This window comes from Lagopus muta, chromosome 24, assembly GCF_023343835.1.
Source record: "Lagopus muta isolate bLagMut1 chromosome 24, bLagMut1 primary, whole genome shotgun sequence".
NCBI classification, from domain to species: Eukaryota; Metazoa; Chordata; class Aves; order Galliformes; family Phasianidae; genus Lagopus; species Lagopus muta.
Window position 1 is genome coordinate 4,885,820 of NC_064456.1, and position 15,616 is coordinate 4,901,435.

General features: G+C 59.6%; 2 protein-coding genes across 2 annotated transcripts in view; one reads left to right on the plus strand and one right to left on the minus strand.

The window, feature by feature from the left end:
* ITPR3 (inositol 1,4,5-trisphosphate receptor type 3) overlaps positions 1-9,107 on the minus strand; it is a 275,096-nt gene extending 265,989 nt beyond the window's left edge. Inside the window, exon 1 of the mRNA XM_048926319.1 lies at positions 8,981-9,107. The gene's annotated coding sequence lies outside the window, so the exon portion shown is untranslated. The remainder of the gene's footprint in view (positions 1-8,980) is intronic.
* On the plus strand, positions 1,787-15,062 carry MDFI (MyoD family inhibitor). Its single transcript, XM_048926340.1, has 5 exons — positions 1,787-1,850; positions 2,276-2,329; positions 10,905-11,045; positions 13,421-13,666; positions 14,040-15,062. The coding sequence occupies exons 2-5, from the start codon at positions 2,281-2,283 to the stop codon at positions 14,294-14,296; spliced, it is 693 nt and encodes a 230-aa protein (XP_048782297.1). The 5' UTR covers positions 1,787-1,850; positions 2,276-2,280; the 3' UTR covers positions 14,297-15,062.
* Positions 15,063-15,616: the final 554 nt, after the last annotated feature.

The window sequence follows — 15,616 nt, forward strand, 5'->3', positions numbered from 1 at the left end:
GTAACACAGCACAGAACTGCCCAGACTTGTTTGCACGCCCTCCTGCTCCGCTGCATCTGCTGCAACGAGGACGGCCCCATCCCTCTCTCCGGGGCTCCTCATGTGGGTACTGGGCTCTGGGGCTGCCATACCCAGGGTCACACTGCCCCACAGCCCCACAGCAAGGGAGGGCTTTGGGGGCAATCTGTGCAGGGCCCTTCATGGAGTGTGAGCTGACGGATGCTGGTGGTGACGTTCCGGAGCCATCTCTGCGACACGAAGCCTGCAGGAAGGAAGGCTGGGGCTGGGCTGCTGTGGGCTCATGCTTGCCAAAATCCCCCCTGAATGAACGTGGGCTGCAGTTTCAACATCCCATTGGGAGGAAGAAGTGCGGAGGTACTGGGGCAGCAGAGAGCACAGCAGCTCGGTGCCCACCATCGCTGGGGCAGCGTGGAGATGGGATGCGCCCTGCCAAAGCTCGCAGGGAGCTCTGGGGCACCAGGAACAGGTACTTGTGGCAAAGGGACCTGGGTGGTGGAGGAGGGGAGAGCACGGAGCTGTTTTTCAGGGCTGGATCCTACCTTTGGTTGTGGGGTGACCAGGGGGAGAGGCTCTGTGGGATTCCCATTGGGCAGCAGCACGGCCGCGGTGCTGTGATGGGTAAAGCCCCGTCCCCTGTGCCTTCTCATACCGACCCCTGCCCTGCTGATGGCACAGCGCTGAGCACTGGGCACACGAGCTGCAGTCAGGGCCACGGTTCTGCATCCTCAGAGGACTTTTGAAGCAGTGCTGCTCCCATTCTGCTGCAGATCCTTGCATGGTGGGCCCCAGTGCTGCTCGTCCTTTTCCTCCTGAACCATAGGAGCGCAGTGGGGAGATCTCGGGCCACGGCTCAGCCTTACCAGCACCCATTTATTTCCATGCATTATCAGGCTGAGCTGTCAGCACAGGGCGGGAGGGGAGTGCCTCTCTGCAGCCCCGTGGCTGAGCCCAGCACACGGCACAGCATCACCGCTAAGCTCCTCCTGCCCAGGGCTGCCGCCCCCGGCATCAAACACCTCCACCCAGCGGCCTGCCTTGAGCAGGTGCCAGGTGAGCAGGGAGGAATGTGCGTGGCAATGTGGGGCTGGCGTGGCCGTGATTCACTGACACCCCACAGCCCCACAACGTCATGAGCGCAGCCAGAACCATGCTGGGTGCTGCCCTAAAGTTCATTTTGGCAAGCTTCAGGTGATGGAAAGGCTCTGGCCGCTGCGCCCTGGTGACCATGGGGTGATGGCAGTGGAGGAGGGGCACAGGGGGGTCACCGGCTCCAGCAGTGGGTTCAGACCATGGAGGCCACAGCTCCATACTGCAAAAATGGAGCACCGCAAACAGAATGGAGTGATCCGAGTTTTGTGACCCCCGCCCCCCAGGGCAAGGAGGGCACCCCCAGCTCTTGGCTGACACCCACAGCAGCAGCCGAGCTCCGGAGGGATTACAGCAGAATTATTCCCCTGTTGTGCGTGAGGACGGCTCCCGCAGGGTCGCAGCAGCAAACCCGGCAGGGAAAGGGCTGCTCCCCGCCCCCCACGGGGAACGCGCCCCGGTGCTGCGTGCGGGGCGGTGGGAGGGGGGAACTCTGACCGCTCTTCCCACGTGGGGAAACTGAGGCACGGCGCGGGGGGGCGGGGGCTCTGGGGCCCCTCCTCCGTTCGGCCCTCCCCTCGGCCCAACGCGGAGCCGGAGGCTCAGCGCAGCCCGAGAGACCCCCGGGAGCCGGGAACCCCCCGCCTCTCCCCCCCCCGCCCCCTTCCTCCCCGCTCCGCTCCATCCCCCAAAAGAAACTTTCCTCCCTCCTCCTCGGCGCAGCGCTTCGGCGGACGCGGGCGGTTGTTTGTTTGTTCTCGCGGCTTCTTTTTTTTTTTTTTTTTTTTTTTTAAGGAATTGGGGAAAAAAACAAAGAAAAAAAGTTTAACAAAAAGAAAGAAAGAAAGAAAAAAAAAAAAGCAACCACAGCCCCGGGCGGCCGTCGAGCCGGCAGCGCTGTGCGCGGGGCGATGCGCGGGGGGGACCGCGCGGGGCGGAGGGGGCGGGCGCGGGGCTGAGCGCTGCGCGGAGCTGCGGGGCCCAGGTGAGCCCCGAGGGGGGGGGGAAGGGGGGGACGGTGTCCGTCTGTCTGTCCGCCGGTCTCCGTCTGACTGTCCGGCGGTGTCCGTCCGTCTGCCCGTCGGCTGTCTGCCCCGCGGTGGGCTCTGTCTGTCCGTGTGTCTGCCTGTGTCCGTGTGTCCGCACTGAGCAGTCTGTCCCACCGCAGCGCCGATGTCCCGGCAGAGCCGCCCGGAGCCGCGCCGCCCCGATCCGCCGCCAGGTACCGAAGTGTGGGGGAGAAGGGGGGAGAAATGATCCGAGGGGGGCAATGTATGTGCGTGGTGCTGGGGGTGGGTACGGGTCTTGGGGGTCTGGTGGGGGGGTCGTGTGTGCGTGGCTGTGGGTGTGGGTGCACGTCTGGGGGTGTCGGCGTGTTTGTGCGTGGAGCTGAGTGTGTGAGAATGGCCGGGGAGTCGGGGGGGGGGGGGGGGGGGGTGCTCGGGGGGTGCAGGAGCTGCGTGGCTCAGGGAGGGGCGACACCCTGGGGGCTGCCTGGTTTTGGAGGGGTGTGAAAGAGGTTGGGGGTGGGGGGAGGTGGCGGGGGGTGCTTGGCAGGAAGGGGTGCGTGTGTGCGGGGCAGCGGGGGGGTGCGTGCCCGGCTGTGCGCGCGGCTCTCTGTGCGTGCACGAGCGCTGTGTGCGTGGCTGTGTGTGTGCGCGGCTGTGGGGGGCGGAGGGGGGGGGGGGGTGAGGCTTTTTCCAGGAAGGCCGCAGTGTGTGCGTGCACGGCCGCGTGTTGCGGTGCCTGCGTGCGTGTGTGCGCGCCTGGCGCGGTGTGAGCGCAGCTGATGCCGTGGGCCTCTGGGGAGCGCAGCACGAACTTCGCAGCGATTCCTGTAACTTTGCCAAGCGCACGGGACGGGGCCGGGCTGGGCTGGGGCCAGCGGGAGCCGAAGGGGTTAAAAACATCCCGGAGGCGGGAAGGGGAGGCTGGAAGTGGGGGGGGAGGGCTGGGGCTGTCCTGCAGCCCGGGGGTCTGCGCCAGAACTCGAGAGGAGTGGGGTGCAGCGGCCCCTTCCCCACCCGCAGCAGCTCCCTGGGGTCCTGCAGACACCAGCGGGACAGGATTGGGCTGTGAAGGAGAGGATGGAAAAGTTTGGGGGATCCTCACTTTTCCCATGGGACAAAGCTGGGCCCTCGGGTTGCTGATCCTGCAGAGATCCATGCACTGAAAGTCCCTGCAGTGACAGAAAACTGCCGGGGCAGGACGAGGAGGGGGCTTGGAGGGGAGCTGGGACAGCCCCACTGCGCACACAGAAGGGGCCACGTCCACCTCTGTGTGAGCTCCAGAAGTTGCTGTGCTGCTGTGGGCGCTGGGAGCCGCTCGCTGCCATGCGGGCACAGGGATGCGGAGCCCGGGCTGCGTGCAGCTGGATCACTGCGTGTTGCCTTTGGCCCCCAAGCATGGCTGGGCCCGAGTGCTGCAGAATGCATCCTCTTGTTTCCTCCCCCTGCTTCTCCTGCTCCGTGCTGCGCTTCCTGGCTGAGCTCTTGGTGCTGCTTTGTGCCGTCAGACCCGGGTTGATGCATGGTGCAGCGCTTCCAGGACTCCCCTGCTCCAGGTGGGAGATGGGGAACCGTGCCTGGACCTCGTGCCAAAAGTTCTTGCATAGGTGTCAGCCGGCAGCCTGGATTCAGTGGAGCTCTGTGTGCTGTCAGAGCAAAGGGCTCTTACAAATCCACTCTGTGTTATAAAAACAGCTCTGCAGCTTCACTGTGCTCCCAACCAGCAGAGCGCGGGGCTTTGCTCAGCACTGCTGCACAAAGTGGGTGTCCCTGAGATGGGGGCATGTGGTGGTCGGGGCTGCTGGAGTGGGGGTCTGTGTGGGTGCTCTCAGTCTCAGCGTGGGCACAGCGCTGGGTGCGCGCAGAGCAGCTCCAGGACATCCCCATGTCCACCTCCCCAGGCAGCAGAGATCGCACTTTTCACACCAGCAGGAGCTGTGAATCCTTTGCTCACCCAACACGAAGGGGCTCAGAAGGGCTCTGAAGGGCAGCTTCCCACTGCACAGCACGAGCGTTGGCTTCTTGTGCGCACGGTTTGCTTTTGGTGAGCAATGAATGGACGCGGCCAGCCGGCGCTCAGCGCTGCTGGCTGTGTGACGTTGCAGTGCAGAGGCGTTATCTCCTGGGCACTTTCCAGGGCCCTGTCCTGCTGCACAGAGCCTGGGAATTTTTGCTCATCTCCTTTTCCAGCACTGAGCAGATCGTTTGGTAGCACCGAGCCTGCAGAATAAATGGGAAATAGAGTGTTGTGGCAGAGCTGTGGGCAGAGCTGGGATGACACTGCCGTGCTCGGCCTCATTTCTGTGCTCTGAGTTCATTCCCTGCCATGTCTGGTGCCCACAGCCTCCTCCTGTCCAAGGCTGCCCAGCCCCAACACAGCCACAGGTGGTTTGCAGAGGAGCCTCGGAGAGAAAAGGCGATTGTCTGTTCATGTGAAGCATGTGGGGTGTAACTGTTTTCTGGAGGAATTAGCCAAAAAGAAAAAAAAAAAGGGAGAAAAACAGCCCTCCATTTGGCAATGGGGACTGACTTTGTCCTTGCTTCCCACTGCAGGGCACAGTGATCGTGTGAAAAGGGCTTCCTTAGGGAGCAGGTGGGGCCCCGCAGCCCCCCAGCAGCCAGGCAGGAGCGGGGCTGCGTCCTGCACAGAGAGCTGGGGGAGCAAAGCCCTGAATGGGGGCAATGCAAGGGGGCTCTTTGCTCAACTTAGCTTTAAGTGGAACTGCCCAGTGAGTGCAAAGAAGAAAAACTGAAACCCCCCAAAGAAATACATCTTTGTTTTTCCCCAGTTTAAGCCTCTTTGCTCCAGAAGATCCACTTTAGTTTTCTTTCGTAGTTCCTCATCTGCTCATGAAAACACGTCGTTCTGTTCCTTTCCTTTCCTTACACCAGGAGGTCGCAGCTTTCTGGCTTTTTTTCAGCCGTTCTTCGTTCTGAGCAAAACAAAGCTCCCACCCCATGGCCTCCCGGGGGTCCCCATCGCTCCTCCAGCTCCCAGTTGAATTTCCTCGGACGCGCCGTTTGCTCTGTGAGCTGCACGAACCCAAACTGCCCTCAGGGCATTTTCTGTACTTTTGCTGATTTTTTTTTTCCCAGCGCTCCGCCCCCTCGTGCCATTCCCCATCCAGAGCAGGAGGTTGGGTTGGCAGCACTGGGGCACTGGGTTGGGGCCGGGGGAGGCTCTGTGCGGTCCTTTCCCTGTGCCCCCACTGCAGTTGTGCTGTGGAAATGAGCTGGTGTGTGCAGCAGATGAGCTAACGTGCATTTTTTGCCCCAAATCCCCATCTTCAGGCTTTGCTTTGCCACACATTGCAGGCATTGTGCCCATGGCCATCTCCTCAGACAGGCTTTGGCAGCCTCTTCCCAGCTCAAACGGTGCGTGGTTGACTCTGAGGGCAGTCGTCCCTCACTCCAGTGTTGTCCTGCTGTCTGTCCTGCAGGGCTGTCTGTCCTGCAGGGCTGTCTGTCCTGCTCTGCGATGTGATGCCTTGGGGTCACGCTTTCAGCCCACCCTGTGCTCTTTGTGTCTCTCCCCTGGGTGGAAGAGGCTCCCAGCTCCTTCCCTGGTGCGGGATGTGGTGCAGGATGGGACGGAATGGGGTGGGATGGGACAGTGCTCACCCGGTTTGGCCACTTTTGCTGCCAGGGCTGCGGGAGCAGTGTGCTCTCCCAAAAGGCTCCCCACCAGCAGTGGGTTCGCTGTCTCCTGGAGCGATGATGCCTCCACCCCAGTGGCACATTGTTGGCCATGCTGTGCCATGCCCTGATCTTTGCAGAAGGGTTTGTTGCTTGCCTTCACCTCGCTGCAGCTCCTCCAAAGCTGCTTTGGTGTTGGTGCATAGGAGAAATCCCAACCTTGCAAGCATGCAGCCCAGCAGGAGGAGCTGAGAGGGAAGGCTGAGCAGCAGGACTGCAAGGTTTGGGCTCCATCCCCATACGTTGTTGCTTTGGGCATTGTTGCTTCCCCAACGAACCACCTGGTGACAGAGCTCTGCTTCATGGTGGCTGAGCACCGTGGCTGTGCTGACACAAAATACATCCAGACTGGGGGACGTGTGATGGGCACCAGCTTTGAACTGCGCACTGGTAGATCTCAGGATGAAAGGTGCTGTACGACTGCAAATTATTACTCTTGTTAATAACGATGTCCACCAGCTCACATTTATCTGCTCTTCAATTAACTTTTTTTAAGGACTCTTAGCAGGTTAGAAAGATACAAATTTTCCCTGGCAGAACCTGTGCTGGTTTGACCCCGTAAGGTTGCACAATTACTGTACTGGCACGGTCCTTAATTAGACTCTCCATAATTTTCTCCAGCATGGCGGTGTGGCTCATTGCCCTGTAATTCCCAGAATCTTGGATCTGACAGGCTTTATGGCTTTGTCCACTTTCCAGGCTCCTTGTCCTTAGGAGCACCTGGCATGTTGCAGGGCCTCCTCCCACAGCCTTCCCACCCTATAAGGCTGCAAAGTCCCTTTGGCCAGCAAGGTTGGGTGCTGGCGGCTCCTTGATGTGCTGCTCCTCAGTGTCAGCAGATGTTGGTTCAGCCCCAGACTGCATCTTTGATCCTTTCTTGTTCTCCATCATTTTTCTACACTCCGACACCCCAAGGGATGCTTGGGATGCTACACGTCGCTCTTTGCTTTCCATAGGCAGAGCCTGGAGCAGCGTAGGGCAGGAGCTGGGTCCTTTGAGGCTTGGAGATTGCTTCTGCCATGCAACATGCAGCACCTGAGGAGCCCTGACTGCCACCTGGATGTGTATTTATTTGGTATATTCTTACTGTGTCAGGCACAGCTCCCACAGCTGCTTGCAGTGATGGATGTGCACACTTCTTGCAGTGGTTTTCCCTGAGCTCCCTTGCCACGGGTCACACCGAGCTGTGCTGCCTGCTGCTTTTCCTCTCCTGTGGAGGTGATGGGTCACCCACACCATCCTCATCATCTCCACTGAGAGGTCTGAGCCTTCCGTGAGGGTCTGGGGAGGTCAGTGCATCCTTTGCAGGAGCCGTCGGGTCAGTGAGGACCTCTGGATGCTGGGGTTTGTAGGGACACCCAGCGCAGGGTCTGTGCCCCAAACCTGGAGAGGGATTTGGTGGCTGGAGGAGCTCTGCGGAGTTGTGGTTTCAGCCCCTGCCCTGCATCAGGCTGGATGCAGCTCCGGCCTAGCCAAAATTCCTCTCTCCCTACCCACCCAATGGCTATAAATAACAAATAATAACAACTCCCAGGCTGGCAAGCCATTTGGGGTTTTGTGGGTTTTTTTGCTTTGTTTTGCTTTTTGCATTTAGGAAGTAACTTTTCATAGAAACCAATACTTCTTGTTTGCTTTGGGGTTGGTTTTTTTTTTGACCAGATTCCTCATTGTCCCAGCAGCAAAGTGTTTTCACAGAGCACGGCCCAGGTGAGCAGGGAGGAAATGTTTGCCAGGGCCAAACTGGGACCAGAGCTGGGCTGGGTGCAGCTGGGACTTGCTTGGAAGCAAGGCAGCTCCTGGGCATCGCTCGTCCCTTCCCTCACACCCTCCTCTTCCTTTCTCTGAATATCATTGAAATCCTTTAGTGCATTAATTTCAGACTGAATGTAAATAAGCCATTTGGATTCCTCCCAGTTGAGCAAACTTTCAGACCAGAATTCTGCTTTCCTCTCGTCCAGCCAGGCTCATGGGATTGGAAGGATTTGCTTCAGTGCTGTCTCTCCTGCACTTGAAACCACTTAATCAAGCTCTGCAATATCCCTTGAATAGGTCAGACAGGCACCTGATTGGGCCAGGCAGCCTATATGGGAAAACCAAGCGAGATTACACACTGGTTTTATCCGCATAAAAAAGATTAGGAAGCTCCCCAACTAAATACCGCCGCAAGGCAGCTGTTGGTGGTGGCCTCTGTTTGTGTCTCCATCCAAAGCAGTCCTTCCCCGAGCGACCGCTCCTGGGAGAAGCAAGGAGGAGAAGGAGACGTGGGACTCCTGTGCCAATGGAGACGTGACCCATAGCCCTGGACGTGGATCCAGATGTGTGGATCCAGATGTGGATCCAGATGTGTTGAGCTTCTCTCCTGCCCCCATATTCCTCTCTCTGTGGCCAAAGCACCGCTGGGGGGGAGGAGAACCAGCTCATCCCTCACATCCAGCTCCAGCTGAGGAGTCCAAAGCAGGAGCCATGGGAAAACCTGGGAGGATTTGACCCCAAAGGCCTCCAGCATTGCATCTTCCCACATCCTCCGCGCCTTCCAGCTGAGGGCCGCACGGAGGGGACAATGTGTGGGTCCCTGCAGTCAGCCAGAGCCCCACTGGGTGCAGCAAGGCGTGCTGATGGCAGCAGTGCTCCTGTTTGTGCTGCTGACGCACCGCTATTTCCTCTTGTTTGTGCAGGGCTTTGTGGACGGGTCAGCTCGGTCCTGAAGGCAGCAGGGAGCGCAGCGTGCCTCCTGCCCTGAGCATGCAGGCTTCTGCCCCTCGTCAGCACAAAGCTGGTGGTGCAGTGCAGGGCCCCTCCTGCTGCTCCTTTCCCTGTGATCCCAGCTCCGTTGGCACATTTTGCTTTGCAGCAGTGTTGCAAGACACGCAGTGGAAGGCCATGAGACCATCCAGCTTTCTTGCTTCTTTCAGCTCTTTCCCTTTTTCCCTCCATTCTTCTCAATCCCTGCCATGTTTGGAGCTCCATGCTTTCCTGGGGCTGTTACAGAGGCTAGTTTTGACTTTGCAAAAGGGAAGAAGAGTCAGGAAAGTTGGGAGCGTGCGTCGCTCAGCCTTGGCAGCCAGGAGGCAAAGATGAGGAGCTCCACATCTCTCTGCTCTCCTGATCTCTTGCACCATACAGCAGGGCTGCGATTCACCAAAGCCTGACTTACTGTTCTTCAGACACTTCATTGTCTCCGTCCTCAGCATCACCCCGTGCCGCGTTGCCTTTTGTTTCTCCTTGTGTTTGGCACAGGGCTGTGCAGATGCTCCTGGTGGAGCAGCAGGGCTGTGTGCAGGGCAGGACAGGAGCAGCTTACCCAAATCTCTCTCCCACCTATTTCTGTCTCTCTCCTAGCCAGCTTGTCCCAGTGGGTGTTGATTTAATTGCCATCTTCCTCCCTCCACCGCTGTGGCTGTGTGTGAGAGCTCATGTTGCACTGGGTAACAATTACGGGTGCAGCAGAAAGCTTCACTTTGCAAAGTGATGCTCAGCACCTCGAACCCCTTCCCATGCCCTCCAGCCGCAGCTCCGATTGCTCAGCTCTGGCTCACAGCTCCACGTGGGGCTGCCCATCCATAGAGGTGTCAGCATTTGCTTCCCACAGGCGTTGGCCAAATCCCACGGCTCTGAGTCAGGCTGGCCCAGGTCTGGACACGACAGAGGACGTGGCTGCAGCCCCGTGGGGCGTTACTCACCTTTACACCACGCCTGTGCACAAACACCCAGAGGCGTGGGACAGCCTGCTCTCTTCTCTCTTTTTCACCCTGGACTCTCACAGGAACGTGAGAACCAGTTTTCCGTGCTCCTTTTTGGGTTGTGCTTCCTCCCGCTCCGTTTGGGTTTTGGAGCCAAACTGCAGAACTCAGCTGGAGCTGCTGCATTTCCCCGTGAGTGAGCACCAAAATCACCACTGGACTGGATGCGGAGAGCTTGGTGCCAGGCTCTGCAGGTTTTCTCAGCAGAGGTGGTGGGTCCTCCAGCAGGAGCCCTTCAGAGCAGGGGGCAAATCTGCGCTCTGCAGGGTAGTGCTTAAAACAGCGACCACAGGCAGGTTGTTTCTTCCCATCCCAGTCGATTCCGTGAAGGAACCCAGGGTGCAAAGTGCAAACCAATCTCGGCCACGCTGGGGAGGGCTCAGGCTCCAGGGCACAGCAGTCTTATGGGGAAACCGAGGCAGGGGATGAATGCGTGGGGCTGAGGCAGCATCACTGCCGGCTGCATGCATCCCCTCCTGCCCACCCCAGGCTGTGGGTGTGCCCCCACCTCCCTTGTAGGGCCTCTTGCTGTAGTCCCTGTAATTACTCAGCTGAGGCCTGCCCAGCTCCAGCTTGTAGGACCTCTTGTTACACTGAGTGTAACGCGGTGGCCGAGGGCTCACTGTGAACCCCCCCCCTGCCCCGGCCCTGCCTGCCTGCATGTAGGATCTCTTGTTATAGCCAGGGAAATTACAGCTGTTTGGTCTCCCTCCCTTTGCCCAAGCTATAATTTAGGGTTATATAAAGTGCAGTCCAGCCCCTGTTGTGCAAGCAGCTGCTATTCCTGTGCCGGGGAGGAGGAGGGGGCTCTGCAGCCCCCAGTCACACGCTGGGGAGTGCTCCCCACTGCTGGCTGGGATGCTGCAGGGAGATGTGTGGCACTGGGGTTTGTCCCCACAAGGCAGGTGGGGAGTTGCTCATTTGGGATTTGGCTTGCCACAATCGAGGCAGTTCCACAGGGGCAGCTCCTGTGCCAGGGCAAATGGGATCTGATGGGGGGTGGCTGGCAGAGCTCTTTCATGAGAATGGGGGGAAAGCTTGGCTGGAGGTGCTTGGCTGGGTGTTACTGCATCCCCTCTCTTTTTGGAGAGGGAATCTGAGGCCACAGGAGGGTGGCCTCAAACCTCTGGCATTGCAGGAGAGGAAGCAGTGCCGTGCAACCCTAAATCCCTCAGCCCTCCAGCTGTTCCCCCAGCTGTGCACTGGGTCAAAAAACAACAGCAGCCAGCAGACACAGCTTGCACCCTGAAGCAGAAGCCCAAAGCATGATCCAGGCGTGTGATTGCCCAGGGACTGTGTTGGTGGCTGTGACCCCCCCTCCCGAGGCATTCACCCCATCCTCTTTCTCTTGCAGAGGTGGGTGAGACCTCACACCCTTCACCTGCAGCCCCCAGGATTGAGAAGCCCTCGGATGATGCTGAGTCCTGCACAGCGCTGCCCAATGGCACCACAGCAGCCAGGACGGAGCTCGTGGGCACTCCCGAAGCTGTGACATGTGAGTGCTCCTTGGCACGGCTGCTGCCAATTAATAAGTGATAGTGCTCGTTAACGAGGCAGGCGGTGGTGAGAAGCCATCATCTCCCTGCTCTGTCGGTGTGCCCTCGCTCTGTGCCCCTTTGTGGGGTGGGTGGTTCTGCTCCCAGGCCGCCCCTTAGCACACAGCCACCCCCGTTGGTTGGATGGGGGTGGGTTGGCGCTTCCCCCCCAGGGGAGCAGGGTGGGGATGAGGTTGTGAGCAGTGAAACGCAGGCACTGCTGCCTGGAGCAAGGAGAGCACACGTTTCCCCAGCCCCAGCACGAGCCCTGCGAGCATCTGGGAGCTGGGCCGGCTGCCCACAGACATTCTGCACCTCTGAGTCACACCACAGCCACTGCACCCCGCACGCCGCGGCCCCACGCAGCCCCTTCCCCACCCTGCAGGGACAAGGGGAGCATGGCCAGGCTGGTGGGGGGGCAGGGAGTGGGGCAGCTCCCTCCTTCCCCTCTGGTCCCTCGGCATTACCGCCAGCAGCCCTGTTTGCAGCCCACTACTGCTGCTTTCAGTGCAGGGTCACAGTGCAGCCCAGTCCTGCTGGTGACCCCACCTTGGGCACAGGAAGGAGCGCTGTGGGTCTGACGGTCTGGCACTCATCTGGGGATGCCGGGGAGCCTGAGCTGCTCCATGAAGCATCGCCCCGGTGTGAGGCACAGCGTGCCCATCCCAGAGCTTAGCATTGCATGCAGTCAGTGCAATGGGTTGCGCCTCCCTGCGCTGCCGGCACCCCGCAGAGCATCACACACCGCTCCGGGGCTGCAGGTTGAAGGGCTGTCTCTCCAAAGAGCTCCTGAAAGCAATCCCAAAAGATGGAAGCTATTTTTCTTAACGAGAGGGGGGGATTGCTGGCTGGTCCTCCCTGCTGCTCACTGGAGCTGGAGCAGGATTTTGATTTACAAACAGTTTAATCTGAGGAATGCAGTGAAATGGAGAATGCCAAACCCAGCACACTGCAGGCTGCTGTAAGTTGTGCTGCTTCAGAACAAAACAGCGGGCAAAGCTGGGGGTGCAGGGAGAGCAGTGGGCAGAGGCGGCCGTGCTGGGCTCTGTTGCCCATTCCCCCATGGCTCCAACCAGCCCCGCTGCCTCTGTTCCCGTGGGCTCCATGCATGGTGGTGGAACCTCAGTGTGTGCTCCTGTTCCCTTGGGATACCAAACCCTGGGACTTCAGGGAGTGGTGGGGGCAAAGTGTCCCATTTTATCCATGACCCATTTCCCCTTTACCTTTTTTGCCCTTCTCTCACCCCTCTTGCTTTCAACCCAATGCTTTCAGCTCAGCACTGGTTGTTGTAAGCTCGTCTCACCGAATGCCCGTGCAGACTTCTTTCTGCAGCTCCCATTTTGGAAGCACCACAGGCACACACTTGCGGGTTTCGTGCCTCTGTCTATTTTTGCCGCTGCAAGACAGGCAGTCATTGCCGTGGGGGGGGACTGAGCCGTGCCCCCTCCTCCCATGGGTCCCCCCACAGCCACGCTGTGCAGAAAGCAGCTACTGTTCCCGGCGGCCGGAGGTGCCTTTGCCCTCGAGCCTCCAGGCTGAATCATCCCTTGTTTACTGGCGCAGGAGAGGGAAATCAAAGCTTGGCAAAAGCTCCTCCAGTTCAGGCTGGGCCTGTGGCTTCGATTGGCATCGCTGCAGCGGGAATCAGACATTGCAGCCCCCTCCCTTGAGCTGCGTTTCGAGCTGTGTTTCCAGCCCTCTCCTGACCACGCCGCCTTCGCCACACATGGGGACACGGCGCCAGGCAGGAGCACACAGCTGGAGGCTGATAGAGCAGATCTGCATTCCCTCCTCAGGCCGAGGAGTTCAGCCAGAGGCTGGGGAGCCCTTCATTACGCAGCCGGGGTGATGAGCAGCGCTCCAGTTTCGCCTTATCTGGCTCAGCAGAGGGGGATGGCCGTGCAGCTCATGGCTGCTCTGTGGGATGGCGGCTGTGCCATTGGGTTTCTTTTGGGGGCGGCAGAGGTGGAGGTTTCTCCCCATGCCCTCCGTGCCCCCACTCACCTCCACTCCTCCTGTCTGTGCTGGCAGTGCTGAGCCCCCTACCCAGGTCCTCTGCTGAGGTTTGGCAGTCACACCACATCCCGCACGCCAAGACGTTGTTTCTTGCTCTTTTCTCATCCCTCCCTCTCTTTCTCTGACTGCCTCCTTCCTTCCAGCTGTCTCTTGCATCTCATTCCTCCTCCCCATTCTCCTGGACAGTGCTTTTGTCAGCATCCCTCCTGCAATACCATGCCAGGTTCCCACATGCTGGCAGGGAACGGGGGCCAGGACCTCATTTATCCCTCAGCACAGCACTGCAGGGACCAGCAGTGACCTCCTGCTCTCTCCCCAGGCCAGCCCCAGATGCGAGCAGCCACACAGGCCCCCAGCCCCTGCACCCACCTGCTGCAGAACGGGGCTGGACAAGGGCCGGATCCAGGTGGGAACACGGGGAACGGGGTCTTTCGCCCTCTGCCCAGCTCCCAGAAGCCTCACCGTAAGCTGCAGTCCCACCACTCCATCAACAGCCAGAGCAGCAAGAAGAGCAAGGGCAGCTCCAAGTCAGCTTCATCCCACATCCCTATTGAGGCGCAGGAAGGTACCACTCTCTGCAAGGGGAATTTTCTTTGCTGTGGCCCCATATCCCATGGGGTATCTTATGTAGCATCCTCCCAGCTCACCAGGACCCTGAAGTTGGGCAGCAGCCACGCTCCCCTCACCTCCTGCATCTGCACCACTCACCCTTCCCCAGGGCGGGTACTGATTGGGTGTCATTTCACCTCCTCCAAAATTGGTTTATTTTGAGGCCTGGGCATGTCTCAGGCATTGAGGGAGCAGCGCCTGGCTCCCAGCCCCATCCCACCCCCTCCCCTCATTCCCAGTTTTCATCCTTTGGGGGCCAAGCATCCATTCACCAGCCCAGCACTGGTACCACTCCTCCCTGCCCACTCTCTCTGGCTGTTTCCCTGCAGACTGCTGCGTCCACTGCATCCTATCCTGCCTCTTCTGTGAGTTCCTGACCCTCTGCAACATCGTGCTGGACTGTGCCACCTGCGGCTCCTGCACCTCCGAGGATTCCTGCATCTGCTGCTGCTGCTGCAACTCGGGCGAGTGCGCGGACTGCGACCTGCCCTGCGACATGGACTGCGGCATCATCGACGCCTGCTGCGAGTCGGCCGACTGCCTGGAGATCTGCATGGAGTGCTGCGGGCTCTGCTTCTCCTCCTGAGGGCCAGATCTGGGGAGAGGGGACCGTTCCCATCCCCTCCTGCAGGCTCCCCAGCAGAAATTGTGGAAACCCAGGCGTGAAATGCCAAAAGACGGAGCCCGGTGAGGAAGGAGAGTGCTGCCCCCCCACCCCGCTGCAAGCCTCATCCTCAGAGCTGGTGAGCCTGCTGGATCCTGCCTGGGGAAGGGTGAATCAGCAAGGCTGGGGGCGGCCATAGCACTCTACCTCTTCCCCACGCCCGGGGTTCATGGGAGCATCCTGCCACCTGAGCCGAGCGCAGGAGCTCCCACCCCACACTGTCCCAGGACGCTGCTCCAGGTGCTGTGCCATGCTTTGGGGTGGCCCAGGGCATCCTCACTTCCTGGATCCTCCAAGGCTGGGTGCAGCAGAACCTTCCACCCCACAGAGATGGCCTCTGGAGCCAGGCTGTGTGGGTGGGCGCAGCCCCCAGCCCCTCCTCGGTGCTGACATTGGCAGCCAAGTGCAATAACCAGCCTGCAGGGGGATTCCCCCACAGCCAAGTGCCTTCATCCCCACCCACTCTTCCTGCAGGACTGGAGCAGCCATGCAAGCTGTGACCAACCCCAAGTGCATCCCTCACTGGGCAGCTTGGTGCAAAATGACCCCCAGCAGCTGCTGGCCCCCGTCCCATCACTGCAGGGACAGGGCTGGTGGCTGGAGGGGGGCAGAGAACACCCTGTTGGAGGGCTGGGGAGAAGGGGAGGAAGAAGAAGTGTCATGGTATTATTATTATTATTTTGTCTTTGGTCCCTTTTGTTACTGTAAATAAAGGTCTGTCTTCATTTCTGAATAAGGGCTGCTGTGTCACCTCATGTGCCCAAGGAATGGCAGCTCACAGCCACACTGCATCTCCTGTCCCCACATCCTTCTGCAGCTCAGGGCACGAGGACCTGCAGGGCTTTCTCTTGGCACTGGGGCCATGAGGTGGCTCAGCAGCAGCCCTGGAGCTCTCCTGTCCTCTGCCCCTCACTTCACCTCTGTTGCAGGGGCATAATGTCCCTAAAAGGAGACAGGCGGCCGAGTTTGGTGGCTTGGGTTCTGCTGTGCCACCTCTCAGCCCAACTGAGCAACTGCCAAACATGCCGTGCCATGCTGTGCCATGCTGTGCCAGTAAGGGACCGTGACCCCCCAGGAGATTGGCTTGAGGTCCCAACCACCCCAGCGAGGCTGGAGGCTGGGCTGAAGTTGAGCAAGGAGGGAAAAACACTTAAAAACCAAGGCCAAATGGGTCAGTTGGTCGCAGTGACACGGGCTGGTTCGGGATCTGGGCTGCCTGCCCTCCAAGGCTGCCGCTCAGCC

Excerpts from the sequence above, each read along its gene's own strand:
- MDFI (XM_048926340.1), top strand. The coding sequence starts at position 2,281 with ATGTCCCGGCAGAGCCGCCCGGAGCCGCGCCGCCCCGATCCGCCGCCA. Across the intron at positions 2,330-10,904 it reads CCGCCCCGATCCGCCGCCAG|AGGTGGGTGAGACCTCACAC; the intron begins GTACCGAAGTGT and ends TTTCTCTTGCAG. Across the intron at positions 11,046-13,420 it reads CACTCCCGAAGCTGTGACAT|GCCAGCCCCAGATGCGAGCA; the intron begins GTGAGTGCTCCT and ends CTCTCTCCCCAG.